The sequence below is a fragment of the Dermacentor andersoni genome, chromosome 7, assembly GCF_023375885.2.
Source record: "Dermacentor andersoni chromosome 7, qqDerAnde1_hic_scaffold, whole genome shotgun sequence".
Classification (NCBI taxonomy): domain Eukaryota; kingdom Metazoa; phylum Arthropoda; class Arachnida; order Ixodida; family Ixodidae; genus Dermacentor; species Dermacentor andersoni.
In genome coordinates, this window is record NC_092820.1 from 165,571,332 (window position 1) to 165,586,517 (window position 15,186).

Here is a 15,186-nt window from a genome sequence, read left to right on the forward strand (position 1 = left end):
GGGCACATTTTAAAGTGCGGAGTTTGCTGGAGTTTCAATCGCTCTAGAATAGTAATGGTGGAACATTCCTGACAATACATGAAGAGGAGACATATGTCAAGATTAGTATAGTAGCACGTACCTAGCTTTAGAACGTATGATAAAATTGGAGATTGCCAAATAGCACACTTATCGAGAACCTTCTGGACAGTATTGAATACTGAAAAAGAAATAATCCGCAGAACCCATCGCCACGACAAATGTCGCCGAATAATGCGCAGAACTGACGATTAATCTCCACATTTATGTAATTAGCAAGCCAGAGTTATAGCAAGGCGCCGTAACGCAACATCGAAACGCGTCGTGAATTAGGCGTGTGCTGCAACCGGACTCATCTCTCACGCTTTTCTTTGCAGACGCTGTGCCACCAGTCGGTGCCACCACAATATCCACGTGCGGCCTCCGAGTGCGAACACCTGTGGGTTTTGGACGCCCCCTCGCCTCCTCCCCCGCGCGGGCCTCTCCCGCTGGGATCGCTCCTTTCTCCTGCGGCTGCGCGTCGGCTGCTACAGCACGGCCGCCCGATTGCACAGACTGCACGGAACAGGCAGCCCCGCGTGTACGGAATGCGGCGAGGATGAGACACTGGAACACCTTCTCCTGCGTTGCCCATCCTTCGACGTTGAGCGCACCGCGCTCTGTGCTTCATATCGCCGAGTCGGACTACCGTGCAGCACGGAGGGTGATCTCCTATTTCCCGCAGCCCCCGCCTCCATCGCCAAGAGAGCGCTTGCTGCCCTCCTTGGCTTTTGTGACGAGACTCAGCTGAGAGCGCGACTGTAAGCCCCGCTTTGCTTCTTCTTTAACCTTCTTGTTTTTTTTTCCGCTCTCTTTCATTCTCTCTCTAATCTTTTTCTCCCCACTCCCCTTACCCCGTGCAGTGCTGTTGAGGTGCCCTCCCTTGAGAGAGAGTTACGGCACTGCACTTTTCTCTTCCTTTCATCTTAAAATCACTACACTGTGGGTTTATTATCATTGCGATAGCAATTATACGGACGCTCCAGGCGCATTTCTGCCGTCGGGGTCGCCGTCGCCGTGAGGTTCCGTATGAGTGAAAGCGTGAGGTTGAGCCGGAGAACGCTGTTCAATCTCGCAAGTGCGAGCGAGGAACGCGGCCCGGATGCGTGCCCTCTCCTGTCGCGCGCTTGGCAGGGGGGTCAAGCGAGGGAGGAGGGGCGTTCTTCTACGGAACTGCTGGGGTGCCTCGATGTCCTCCTCGCCCGCCGCTCCACACAGAGTGGAGACAGCCGCGGCGTCTACTACGGCGTTGGGCACGCGAATCGCGGACGCCGTAGTATACGCCTTTGGCGGGCGCCATAGGGATGCGTTGCCGGCCCTTATGTGTCTTCAAATCGATCTGCGATGTATGCAGCGTGTGCACAATGCCGGTAGCCTCATATGCGCTGTGCTTTCGACGTTTCAATGTTTCAAAATAAACATTGAAAAAACTAAAGCGGCGCTTTTCAGGCCTCGCAATAAGCTGCCTCGCGTGCCACCACTTTAATTTCGGAAGGGTCCGTGACTAATTCAAACAGTTCCAGCAGTCAAAAGTGTAGATGTCATCTTCGATGAAAATTTATGGAATGATCACGTTGAAATGGCGGTGAACAAACTTTCAAAGGCTGTTGGTATTTTGTGTCGACTGAAATACTTGAAGCCGAAGCGTACTAAGCAAATGTTGTATACTGCACTGTTCTCTTCTGTTGGTAATTACTGCTTTCTGGTTTCGGGTACCATATCTTTTACCAATACATACCCCTTGCATCTCCTTCAAAAGAAAGTCATTCAAAATATTGTGAATGCGCCAAGACTAGAACACACTGAGCCGATCTTTAAGGCGCTTGGTGATAACCCCCCTTCCCCAGTTGTACGAAACTTTACTCCTCCGACGATATATAGCAAGTGTTATGAAAAATAACTTTTTTTTATTTTACAGTTGTTGGCATTAAAACGCAAAGAGCCTAAGCATTCAACACTAACTAGTTTGAAATGGTTTGTACCTAAGACCCGTACTAATTATGGTTGTCACATGTTGTGCTAAACTCTCCAGCATTTATTAAACAGAGAATCTCAATCGATGCACGCATAGCTAAATAATGCAAACAAGGAGCTAGGGGAGGTGATGGAGGCGAGAACTTATCTTGAAAGCGATCGGCGATGGAGACGGTGTGCGCGGTGTTCTCGCCACTTAGTTCGCTTTGAAGCGAAAGGCAGCACGAAGGTATGTGCGCTCGCTGCTGCTGCCGCGCTTTCTCACTCCAGTGTTTTCGCAGGGAGTGTGCGCGGTCAGTTAGTGAGATTATTTCATGTTTGCTTGTGCGCGCCTGACGCCACGTTTGTTCATTGAGAAGTTTATATATACGGCTGATAAGACTACTATCCTTACTTCGCATAGCTGTCTACTAATTTGCTACCGCAATCGATATGATTTATTATTATTATTATTATTATTATTAATTATTATTATTATTATTATTATTATTATTATTGCAGCAATTATATAGACATTTCAGGCGAATTCCCGCCGTTGGCGTCGGCATCGCCGTGAGCTTTCGTATAAGATCCAAGTGCGATAACATCGCGGCCACACGTCGTATGCTGATGTGAAGTGTGGCTTGCAGGTGTGCCGAGAAGATGGTGGCTTGATGCGGTGGCGTCTTCTCGCGCGCACAAAGGAGGAAGGCAGTAACATGCGGGGTCTTCTCACGCGTGAAAAGGCGGAAAGGGGGAGTGGGAAGATGCAGGCGCGCCAGGGGAGTGGGATGGGGGCAGGTTACAGCGCATCTCTTCTAATCCGGCTGAGCGCGGCCACCCGCGCCTTGGAGGACATCTGCGACGGGTTCGCAGGCTACGCGGTCCAGGATAGCTGATGGCTTCGTGTGAGCTGTGTTCGCGCGCGCCTAGTTGGTGTTGAAGCGGAGAGGACGCACGAAAGGGAATTCTTTTGGCACTGCTGTCACACTTCATCACGCCAGAGTTCTGACAGCAAGCGTTCGCGCTGATCGAATGAGATGTGTTCGTGTTTCCCTGTGTGCGCGTGACAGCGCTTATTAATTTAATTAGTAAGCGAGCGATTACAGCAGGTTTGCAGCTGATAAATATACTAACCTTACTGCGTATAGCTGTCTAATCGTTTGTTTTCGCATTCACTGGTTTGTATGTCGGGCGAAACTGGGACTTTTTATTAATGATACCCTTTGCCCAATATTTCTGGCACATAGCAGAAATAGGTGGGAAACTTATTTTTAATGTAGCTAATGGCCTTAATAACGCAGAACAATGAAGCGTTCATACCCTCTAGGGAAATACTGTAGACGTGAATACGTGTACTAGATATAAGAATATGTTGTAGTAATTTTTCTTTTCTTTTAACATTGCAGATATTTCGTGTACCCTTATAAACACTTCGGACTTCTATGCAAATGTATGGGAAAGAAGAAATCGTTTTTCTCGGTAACCACTACTGAATTTGATGAGGTTTGTTACATATGAAAGTAAAACTTAAGATCTAGAGACTGTGGGAAGGCGTCTTGTTTATTTAGACTGTCCCTTTATTACGGAAAATTGTGTAAAATTCGGAAATTCAGAAAAATGATACCTTCAAGTTTACAACACTAGCTATGTCATGAACAGCGATATAAAAACCTCACAAACAACGTCTAATAGTACGTCAAAAACTACAAAAAGCATGCATATTTACCCTGCTGTGATATATATTGCTAATTGGTGAAAAAGCATTTTTCAAAATCCTTGCACAATGTAAAAATTCACCTTAACTGTAAAGTAATATTATCAAATTTGTTCTCTCCTATTGGATGCAGTTCAAACAACTACAATATCTATTCTTTGTGTAGAGTTAGAAATTTCTGAACTTTGAAGTTCTACTTTTTTCAAATTGACCAATTTTCGGCAATTATTGTAAACAATATACAGAACCTATCTAACTAAACATTTTGCTTGTCAGCCACTAAAATTTTGTTTTCTCATCTGAAATGCAATAAATGTAATTAATGTCGGCCCAGGGGTTATCTCAGAAAATCATTTCTTCGTTTTACATGTATTTGAACATATGTAAAGGCCGCTGAATACATGCGGAATTGGATTCGGCTCGAGCTACAGCTTTCTCTGCAAAGGAACTCCGACGCCACCTATTCATATAAATGTAAAATGTGCTTTTATGAATCAATCCTGCCCTGGATAAGCTTGAATGAAATTTGTTGCATTTGAGAGGGACAGTTAAGGACGTAATAGCGCAGTGAGCACGACGCTATTCTTTTACGCCCGTAACACGTTCACGTTTGGTTGCAAACGCTTTTCTAAAACTGTCTAATTGTTGACCTGTTCAAGACACAAACGTTTCCAACTTCTCGTGGCTGATGCCAATGGCGACATCTGAAATGACGCCTGCCCGAGTGTGCTCATCGTGCACGATGAACGAGCGAACCGCTGTGTGTTCTAGCATGTACACGGCTTTCAGTTTCTCTATGGCAGGCTGCGCTCATTCTTCGACCGTATACTAGGAGAATGCCAGCAAACTTGAAAGTTGAAAAAATCGAGAAGCAGACATAAACAATGTGACAGGAAGGTAGCTGGACTAACAAGTGAACTTCATTCATGAGAACGACGTCCCCCAAGTCCTACTGAACATGCGCAAGGCACAACATAACAAAAACACGATCAACACCTTATCTATACACGCATTCGCGGATCAAGAAATAAAAGCTCTTTCTTGGTAAGGAACACAGATGGCGCGCTTACGCACTTCTCGGAGCCAAGTTTATAGACGCGATGGGCTTCAATCAACTCGAAGGTTGATCGAAATAGGTCGCCAAGCTTCGGGCGAAAAGCTGTTCAGTACAAATTGTCACTGACATCAGTAAAGGTGGTTATGGGAGCAGCGATTGAAACGCGACTATGTTTGGAGCGAACAAATCTTGAGAAAGAAAAAAGCTTCTTTTTTAATTCAAGCCAGAGACACAGCTAGATTCATCCAACGAAAATAAAATTGCTGGTCAATTTTACGTATTCGTGACGAGTTAAGAAAATAGAAGTTTATTTAATTTTATTATTATAATAAATACATTTCTTTTCAGCGCCCATTGTTACAGGGGGCGTTGACGCCGCTATCGCTCGCAATGCAATGCTGGGGCCAAATCTTATAACGGTTCGGTTGGGGAACCGTTCCTTTGGTCTCACTTGATAGGCCAACATTTTGATTACGTCACAGGTCGTCAGAGGCAGCGAGGCGGTATCGCAATTTTTGAATACGTCACGCATCTGTCAATCATCTTCAAAGCGAACCGGTCGTAGGAACCGGCGAAGGGGTAGTCCGCTTTGGGTTCCGTTGCTGTGGTTTGGCTTTGGCTTGTGACCCTGGCCGCGCGCGCAGGTCGCGCGACCCCGGAGACACGCGGGCGTCGCGCGCGCGTGCGTTGGTTGCTTCGGAGGCTATTACTTGCCTTCGTCGTCTGCTTGGCGTTCCTCTTTCGGTGTCGACCATGGCTGGAAGCGCGATACGCGTTCGAAGAAGTGACGGATAATGAGTTGCACCGCCCCTGCCGGCTTTCTAAGTAGACCTTTTGCAGGCTACGCTATCAAATGGAGGAGACTCAGGTGCAAGCGTACGAGTGGCCATTCCACGCAGAGGAAGGAATATTGCGCGCTGCGGTTCATCGCCACCGGCCTGCAGCTCCCAGAGGTCGGTCGGACGTGAAGCATTCATCGGAATGACCTAGATCTCTGCTGCCGACACTGTCCACAAAGTTGCTCTCGCAATTACTGTGTTGGCCGGTTGAAGGGCTGGGTCAGCTTTCCCGTGACCTCAGCTTCAAAGCCAATGCCAAGGAGATATTTGCATGGTGACATCGAATTCTCAGTGCTATCGCCAACGTGAATAGCTCGCAGATCGCCGTTCAGCAGTCAGAAGGGTTCAACCTAGGCTCGTTCAGCACTTCCTTCGTTCGGCTGATAAAACTATACAGTCAGGACGGGAAGATATTGTGGAGATCTCTTATTTGGCCGCCTTTTTCTTCTCTGGTTCAGGAGTGCCGCACTTTGTTACTCAATTTTACGGCACAGCGCGCACCGTCAGAACCACTCTTCGATTTGACTTCGCGCAGGCAATGCAGGGCCCGTGTATCGTAATGTTCGATTTCAAGTTCCATTGCTTTTATCACGCGACGCGCCGTGGGGCTTATCGCAGGGACAGCGGCAGCGCGGCGGCGAGCGAGTCATGTCCGAGCCGATGACGAAGGGCGAAAAAAGATGGAAAATTGATATAGTCTGCTAGTAAAGGTGTCCCTAAGAACCAGTTCACGGTTTTGTCGCGCTCGCTACTTGAGAAGTGCCGGCAGTGCGTTCCTGTTGCGTGCATCGTGCGAGCTCCTGGTAGCAGACGACATAGCGCTGCGCTCTGCCAACTCATTTACGCTTGCGATACCGCCTGTCGGCTGAGAATAAAAAAGAATGACAAATAAATTACTTCTGCATTGCGTAAACGCCCGGCACCACACGTTTATACTTCAGAACTTGGCGTATAATATTTAATTTATATTTTACATTTATTCAGCAAGCAGAAACATTTTGCAATTCCTCGATTACCTCGTCACATATTGACGTACACTTCAGAGGTGGCACCCTCTCATCTATTGGTCGCGTCCTCCCCTTCTTCCACCGCCGGCTTGGGAGTGGCACATCTAGTGACGTAAGCGGCGAAGCGAACGGTTCGTATTTCGAACCGTTATAAGATTCGGCCCCAGCTCTTGAAATGTGCAAGAAAGGCACGCTCGTAAAGTTAGCCAGTTGAAATACGCCCCCCTCATACGTTGCGCTTTTTTGCTTGTCGACGTTTGTCAGAATTTGGTGACGCGGGTAGTTTAATCGCTTCTTTATCTGTTCAGTCAACAATAGTGAGTTACGACCGCCAGAAAATTTAGTTGTTTTCGTGCGACTGCGCTGGTCGACGGGCTTGGCGTCCGGCGATAGGACCAGCGCTCTACACATAAACCTTTCGTCGGCCTCCAAAGAAAGTATGTTCTGCGCAGGGGTGCGATTTCGACAACCGTGCGGCTGGCCCTTTTCTGCATCGCTTTCCCCGCTGAAAGCTCAAAACGCCCATCAAGTCGGATGGCGGGGCATTTGAATATATAGCTCTAAAGGCAGGCCAACAAAACAAATTTCGCGCCTTCGAAGACAAAATGACGTCACTTCTGTTTTTAGCGGATATGGTGTCACATCATTTTTGATTCCGCCGGAAGTGTTCCCTCCACATACAGATGGCGCTAAGCCCCATGAATCACCGATGAACTGCCATGTTTTGAAAGTATGGGCTCCAATGGAAGCTTCGCTACCAGGTATATTTACATTGTCAACTCTCTTTCCTGCTGAGTGTTAGTCTTCCCCAAAATTGAAACGTCACTGAAGATGCGATTACAACCGCACTCCTTACAATGCCGCGGAAGATTACCTCCTGTCCCTGTGGGTATTAGATTCGCATGCTCACGCATCCGATCATTCACACAGCAACCGATTTGTCCTATCTCTACTACATTTCAAAGGAATACTGTACACTGCACATGTGTCGCACGTGCGGTGCTTCGCGACATGCTCGGTATTGCACGTACTCTTTCGCGAACTGTGCTGCGAGACCCTCATGCAAAGTTTTGCAAGCTTACAAGGCGCAGAACAAACCAATCTGACGTCATTGCTTGCCGCAACCTTTTTAAATCTATGTAAAATGCCATGTACATATGGCATAACCACCAAGTTCTTTTTTATTTTGTCTCGCACTTCGCGATCCCCTCTATTTTTAATGTTCAAACGCTTCTACACAGGTTCAGCCACTGTAGTGATCAAAGTCTTTGGATAGCCTGCCGCTAACAGTCTCTTCTACCCGCCGTGGTTGCTCAGTGGCTATGGTGTTGGGCTGCTGAGCACGGGGTCGTGGGATTAAATCCCGGCCACGGCGGCCGCATTTCGATGGGGGCGAAAACACCCGTGTACTTAGATTTAGGTGCACGTTAAAGAACCGCAGGTGGTCGAAGTTTCCGGAGTCCTCCACTACGGCGAGCCTTATAATCAGAAAGTGGTTTTGGCACGTAAAACCCCATAATTAAAAAAAAACAGTCTCTTCTCTTGCTCGGCGGCACTGCCTTGCATTAAATGCGTACACACTCTTTTTCACCGGATTCGACACGCATAAAAAGCTATGCCACGCTTGGCCAGTTTCGAGTGATCGGATTGGTACGGTAGCAACGTCTTTTTAGTTCTTGGATTATAAGCGCAGCAAATGTGACCTTGAGTATGAAAGGTTAGAATCAAATCTAAAAACCTGATGAAATTCTTTTGTGGTGCTTCGTGGATGAAACTAAGATGTCAAGAGTAATGCTGAAACGCTGATAAGACACTGCAAATGATGTCAGTGAGGCAATCAGTTCGTCCGATATTTAAGAGAACAAGGAAATCATCAACATACCTAAACACACGGACAACACGGTAACCGGCAATAACGTCCGAAAAAGACTTGTAAAATTTCACTAAGAAAATCCCGCACAGTACCGGCGCAACGCTTGACCCTATACATATACCATTCTTCTGTAAAAACACCTTGCCATCGAATCTAACAAATGTTGCCAAAAAGTAAAGCGATAACAGTTCCATAAAGCTCTTAATCGATAGGCCACAACTACCTTGAAAAGATGTCTCCCCTTGGCATTTAATAGCTTCCTGCCCTGCCACAAGAAGTTCTTCATGTGGAATAGAATAATATAGTTCTTCAATGTTCGCGGAAAACGATGTGTTCGCTGTTAGCACTACCGATCTCAAGGCGTCGATCACTACGCTTGAACTGTCAATGCCGAAAGAGTCCTCAGTAGCAAGTGCATTCAAGGAACGTTGCAAGAACCTTCCAACAGGCTTCTGCCATGAGCCTTCTTCAGTCACTATGGTTCCCATAGGGCAGTCAGGCTTGTGGGTTTTCACAGTGAAAAATGTGGAAAGCACATCACCATTGTTCTTCTTAACAGTCTTTTCTAACAACTACAGGCTAAGCCTCTTTAGAAGCTCCAAAGCACTTTTTTCACTTTTTCTGGTTTTGCGCACACTGCCTTGAAGCTTTTGTTCAAAGCTTCTTTGGCTTTCTTACTGAACGAAGTATTCGGGAGGACAACAATCCCACCTTTCTTATCGGACTGCAGAATTCCAAGGTCATTGTCTACAAGGAAACGTACAACAGGCCGCATGAGCTTTTCCAAGAGACCACGACATGGTCCTGAATTCTGGAGTTGTTCAATACCTCCTGATAGGCGCCTTTCCTTCTCCTCAGCAGGCACTTTTCGTGATATCTCCAGAGGCAAGAAGCTGGTGACCACGCAAGCTCGGTGCCAAGGCGCACTTGGGTCCCTTGACCAGCAGATTGTGCACTCCAGCTTGAACCGAAGCGTCGTCGAGATAAACCACCCGTCCGGCATCCAGGTTTACCTTACTCCGCTTCGGAACATGACGAATCACGTCACCCCAGAAGGCTTCAACCAATAATCCAGCTCAGTGGATGTGCTGACGCAGCAGAGCTGGTCCCAAGCGGCAACCTTGACCTTGAAGGCACGTCAACCTGAGCCAATCTTGCCAGTGCCCGACTTGTATCCATGTCTCCGAAATTATAATCTTCGAAATCCTTTTCCAATGTCCCTCCGAAGGCGGAAGTGTTCAGAATAGCGCAGTCACATTACCGGGTTGAACAGCGTTCTTGATGCACTTGGAAAGGTACCGTACACTTGGAAACGACCGTAGCTACGTTTTACCTGGCATTGAAACGGTACTTAGCAAATTCATTTTGAAGAAAAATTACTAAGAGGTGTGTTGTGAATCAGCCTCTGTCTAGAATGTATATTATTCAGGACATTTTTATTTATTTATTTATTTATTTTCAATACTGCTGCTCTCCTTCGAGAGCGTGGCAGTTGGGCAGTACAATAATTCAGCTGTACAATGCAAGGAAAAAGTATAGATTACACAAAAAGTAAGAAAACGACATAAGCAGTGCAAGTTATACATAGTACTATACAAGTAAACCATGTTAAGATTAAACGGAATAGTAAATAATAAAAAAAAAGAAATGTAAAAGAGCAAGATGCTTTATAACAATAGCACAGATATTACTAAGGGCAAGTAATAAAACAGAAATAACTAAAATAAACTACGAGTGTTAGGGAATCATTATGGCAAACGAATAAGCTGTCGAAAATTAGAGTGTTTATTAAAATTTCCTAATGAATAAAGCAATCTGTGCCGGTGTCCCTGCATGCATAATAGGTACTGTTATTCACACAGTTTTTTCTATTTGTAAGATAAATTCGGATAATGATTCAATGTTGGTGATAGTAGGATCAAGTTGGTTCCATTCTGCTATCGCGAGCGGGAAAAAAGAATACTTAAATGTGTCATTTTTGCATGTGTATTCTGTCAATGTGTGCGCATGCTTGTTACGTGTAGGTCGAGCCTCGGAGAATGAAATGTATCGGGAGGTATCTATTCTGTAGTTATTTTTTAGTAGTTGAAACAAGAATTTTAAGCGAGCGTGTTTCGCTCTTGTGGATAGCGTTCGCAAACCGGACTGGGTTAAAAGATGTGTTGGCGAGGCTGTACGTCTATATTTGTTATGGATGAACCTCACAGCTTTCCTTTGTATTGATTCTAGCTTACTTATGTTAGTCTGTGTATGCGGAAACAAGACTGTGTTAGCGTATTCGAGAACAGGCCTTACAAATGATGTGTAGGCTAGCAGCTTCGTTGACTTGGTTGCGAGTGCCAGGCTTCTCTTTAAGAAAAATAGTTTGCGCAGCGCCTTTGAGATTATATTACTGATATGTTTGTCCCATTTGAGCTCCGAGGTTAATGTAACGCCTAGATATTTGTGTTCTTCAACTTTGTTAAGTGGAGTGCCGTTAATGGTGTAAAAAAAATTGATGATACCGTTTTTCTGGTTACAGTCATGATCGCGGATTTTTGTGTGTTTATTTGCATCTGCCATTTGGAGCACCAATCAGCTATGTCAGCTAGAGAATCATTTAATTTAATATGATCATTGTAATTGTTAATTTCTCTGTATATGACGCAGTCGTCTGCGAATAGTTTTATATTGCAATTGATGTTAGTTGTGACATCGTTAATATAGAGTAATATACATCGAGGGGCATATTGTCATTCGGCCGAGCAGTATTCGGCCGAGCAGTAACCTCAACTTTGGATGCTATGTTGCCGTTAGATGAAGAAAACCATAACTCATCTGACCTAGATGATTTCTTGCAACGAGCCGAGGAGGCACGACAGATGGCAAGGTACCGAATACGCCGCCAACAACGCATCGACTCCAACCGGTACAACCAGCGCCGTAGTGAAGTTCATTACCAGCCCGGTGACAAGGTGTGGGTATGGACCCCAGTGCGACGCCGTGGACTGTCTGAAAAGCTTCTGTGCCGATACTTCGGCCCCTACGAAATACTTCGTCGCATAAGCGACGTCACTTACGAAGTCAAATCCGCTGGACACGAGAGCCCCAGACGGCGCAACTCCACGGAAGTTGTGCATGTTGTCCGCATGAAACCCTACCAGGAGAGGTCATGAACAACAACAACAACAACAACAAAAAAAGTGAGAGCCCACAGGAACCCCTACTTCCTCTCACGCATCGGGCCGATGCGGTAAGGAGGGGGATAATGCCACGACCAACTTGGTGACATTTAAGTTGCGCGCCCTTTGCATTGGGTACCGTGCACGCCGTACAGTGGTGGTGTTCAGCAACCATAGGCAGCGATCTTCGTGGCACGGGCAGCCAGTTGGACTCGGCTCGCATGCGCCACGCGCACGAGGTGTCACGCGAGGCGAAGAGGAAGACGGTTCGAGCCCAGTTTGAGAACGCGACTGCCGCGGATATTCTTCACGACCGCAGTGACTTTTACTAGTGGGCACAAGTTCGCCTTTAATAAATATCGTTCTTTTACTAACATCGTTACAATATAAACAATAGTATCAGAAGGAGTAGGTGCTCCGGTGGGACTTCGCTCACTCATCTGTTAGTTTCTTGCGAATCATTTGCTTTTTATTTTATTTTTATTTATACATACTGCAGCCCGTTAGAGCTATGGCAGGAGTGGGTGTACATGTGAAGAAAACTGATTATGATATGCAGAAACAAGAACATAGAAATATAAAAATGCGAAGGAACTATACAACAGCAATAGCATTTAAAAATTGAGAAATGGGTAACAAACGAACTTCGGCAGGTACCCAATTCCACTGTTCAATCATGCGTGGGAAAAAACAGTATATAAAAGTTTTAGTGTGTGGATGGAGTGGTCTGATATTAGAGGCATGATAAGCTCTAGTTGAAGTCGGGCAAGCAGGCAATAAAAGGGAGGGATCTGATAGGTGACAAAGAGAGTTCTTATAAGAATAGAAAACCTTCAGAGATTTTATGTGCCTCCGTCTAGAAAGAAACTGGAGGTTTGATTCCGTAAGAGCAGCTGACGGTGAAAAGTCTTAGTCGAGCGACGGTAAACAAAACGAATAGCCTTCCTCTGGACCGACTCAATACAATTATTTCACATTGTTTACATGGATTCCATACAGAGGAGGCATATTCTAAACTTGGGCAAATCAGTGTTTTATATGCTACTAATTTAGTGTCCCTCGGAGCAGGAGACAACGTCCGGCGGATGTAACCAAGCTTTTTAACGCTTTACTACAAATTTTAATGTATATCTTTAGACCAAGACAAGGTGGGTGTAAAATTGACGCCTAAATATTTGTATTGAGAAACTCGTGTTAGTGGTACACCGTTGCATATATAATCATAATATACGGGCATGTGTCTGTTCGTAAAAGACATTATAACAGTTTTATCAAAATTTATGCTCATTTTCCAAGTAGCACACCAGTCACAAAATGAAACAAAGAATCGAGAGAATTACGAGAGAATCGCCTTCTTGTCGCTCTTCGCATAAGACTTGATAGAAAACAGTTCGTCCCTGCTCTGGAAAATGCAATCGGTGAACTCCTTAAGGTATCCAAGTGTACGATGCAAAGTGTGATTTTTCGGGAAATACGTTGTATAATTTTATAGTTACAAGGCACCTTATAGGTCTGAGAGGCTGCGCATCTGTTAAAATACATGTACCACATATAAACGTCGATAGAATTCTTTTTGTCAGTTCGTCGCCTAAATATGCGGACATCCATTTAATACACACAAGCAGTTTCTTTAGAACAGTGCTCCCTCAGAATTTTTGGCCGGCTCAGGCAAATCACTAAGCCATGGTTAGCAAAACGTGAACAAGGTGAATGCAGGAGCCAACGTTTCGACAAGTGTACATGTCTTCTTCAAGGCGACATATGCTTTCCTCGCCACAGTATATATAGGTGGGGCCCCTCCAAAGGAGAGAGGGCGTGAGGCGGGAGGGCGCGGAAGCGAGGGAAAATATGTTAGCGTGTCGAATTGAGAGTAAAGAAACACTGTGTACAAGGTCAAAGCCAGGCCCCCCCCTCCTCCCCGCCCCCCAACCCGGTCTGTCAACACACGCGCGTTAGCCGGCGTGTCAAGGGCGTCTGACACGACGGCTGACAAAAAAAAAAAAAAAAGGGAAAGGAAAGGGGAGAAAAAAAAAGGGGGGGGGGGATACGCCAAGAAATCGAACTAAGAGTTGTTACATATAGCTTGAAGTTTAGCATAGCGAATAGATCATACCTTATCATACCTTATCCATAAGTTCAAGACATTGCAACCAATAGGCATAAACGTTTCAAAGGGAGCTTTAGAATCTATTCGCTATGCTAAACTTCAAGCTATGCGTAACAACTCTTAGTTCGATTTCTTGGCGTATCCCCCCCCCCCCTTTTTAGAATACTAAAAAAAGGCCCTTACGGTTGCATCCATTTAGGCACTCTTCACGTGTATCAAATCCCGTTGTCGATGTTTCGCAGTCGTCAAATTCCTCACACTTCTCCGTGTACCAGTCATAACGGAACCGGAATGCATAGGCGTTACCAATGCATCTGGGTACTATTCGGGGTGGTACGTGCCAGCAGTTTGGATGCTTCGCTGGAAAAATTCAAAATAAAGTGTATTTACTAAATAACATCAGCCAACTATTCCAACGCTTTTCCGACAATATGGTTCTATTTTGAGGAGAGACAACATTGTTAAATATCCAGGGCAGCGATGTCTATCTCGTATGTTGTTGCCTTTAAATAACAATGAATCCCAGCCAACTACCCCAGTTAGCTCATACTTAATAAAAGAAGGTACTTGGTCCTACCGTACATGTTTCGGCAACATCACTTGCAAAACATTGCAATGAAACCAGAAGCACAGCTGTTATTTTTATACTGTTACTTTTATACTTGAATGAATGTCTGCCAAGTATGCGTTATTTTGACTACTAGAAACGCCAGAACGAGCACTCACAAAAGAAAATTGAATGAACAAGACCTTGACTTTGTGAGTCTTTCGGGATTGTGATCATGGTACCAGTTCTTTTCATAAGAAAAATTAAGTATTACAGCGAAACTGTTCGAGAACTTAGTATTTGTGTTTTCGCAGTGTTTTCAATTACCTGCGCAACAGATAAAAAGCCTGGCATAGCGTTTATTCCAAATGATTAGCAGCGTTCCAAGGGAATTGTACATCAGCGTAGCTTTACCTTTCGCAAGAAGTAAGGGCTTGTTAGATGTAATGATTGATGAAAGCTTATTGTCTGACTTATTTATGAGTTCCGCAAATACTCGTTTTCTCCCTATATTCATATTTTGTGCGAGGCATCCGTGTTGTCCACTGTGAAATCAACAGGTCGCCTTGTTTACATATACTAGGTATTAGGGACGGAATATGGATGATATTAAATTTTTTCCTTACAATAGTGTTGGCTACAAGGCCATTACAGGGTCGTTTTAAGGTAACAAAAATACAAACTGGGAATTACAACAATAAAGTTACATCAATAAAGCTAAAGCCACGGGAAACGTACAACGTTATAGATTGAATGGTAGTAACATGCTTTCAAAAATTGCAGTATAGAATTTTACGTGCCAGAACCACGATTTGATTATGAGCCCTGCTGTAGTGAGGGGCTACGGAATAATCTTGACCACCTGGGG

The 15,186-nt window shown here is 45.1% G+C and overlaps 1 protein-coding gene across 3 annotated transcripts in view; it reads right to left on the reverse strand.

Annotated features, from left to right (window-relative positions):
* The window catches only part of LOC126533243 (uncharacterized), a 121,922-nt gene that overhangs the window by 504 nt on the left and 106,232 nt on the right, over positions 1-15,186 (reverse strand). For all 3 annotated transcript variants that reach the window (XM_055071831.2, XM_055071832.2, XM_055071830.2), the window contains exon 4: positions 13,955-14,131. In XM_055071831.2, coding sequence (XP_054927806.1) covers positions 13,955-14,131 — 177 coding nt within the window. The remainder of the gene's footprint in view (positions 1-13,954; positions 14,132-15,186) is intronic.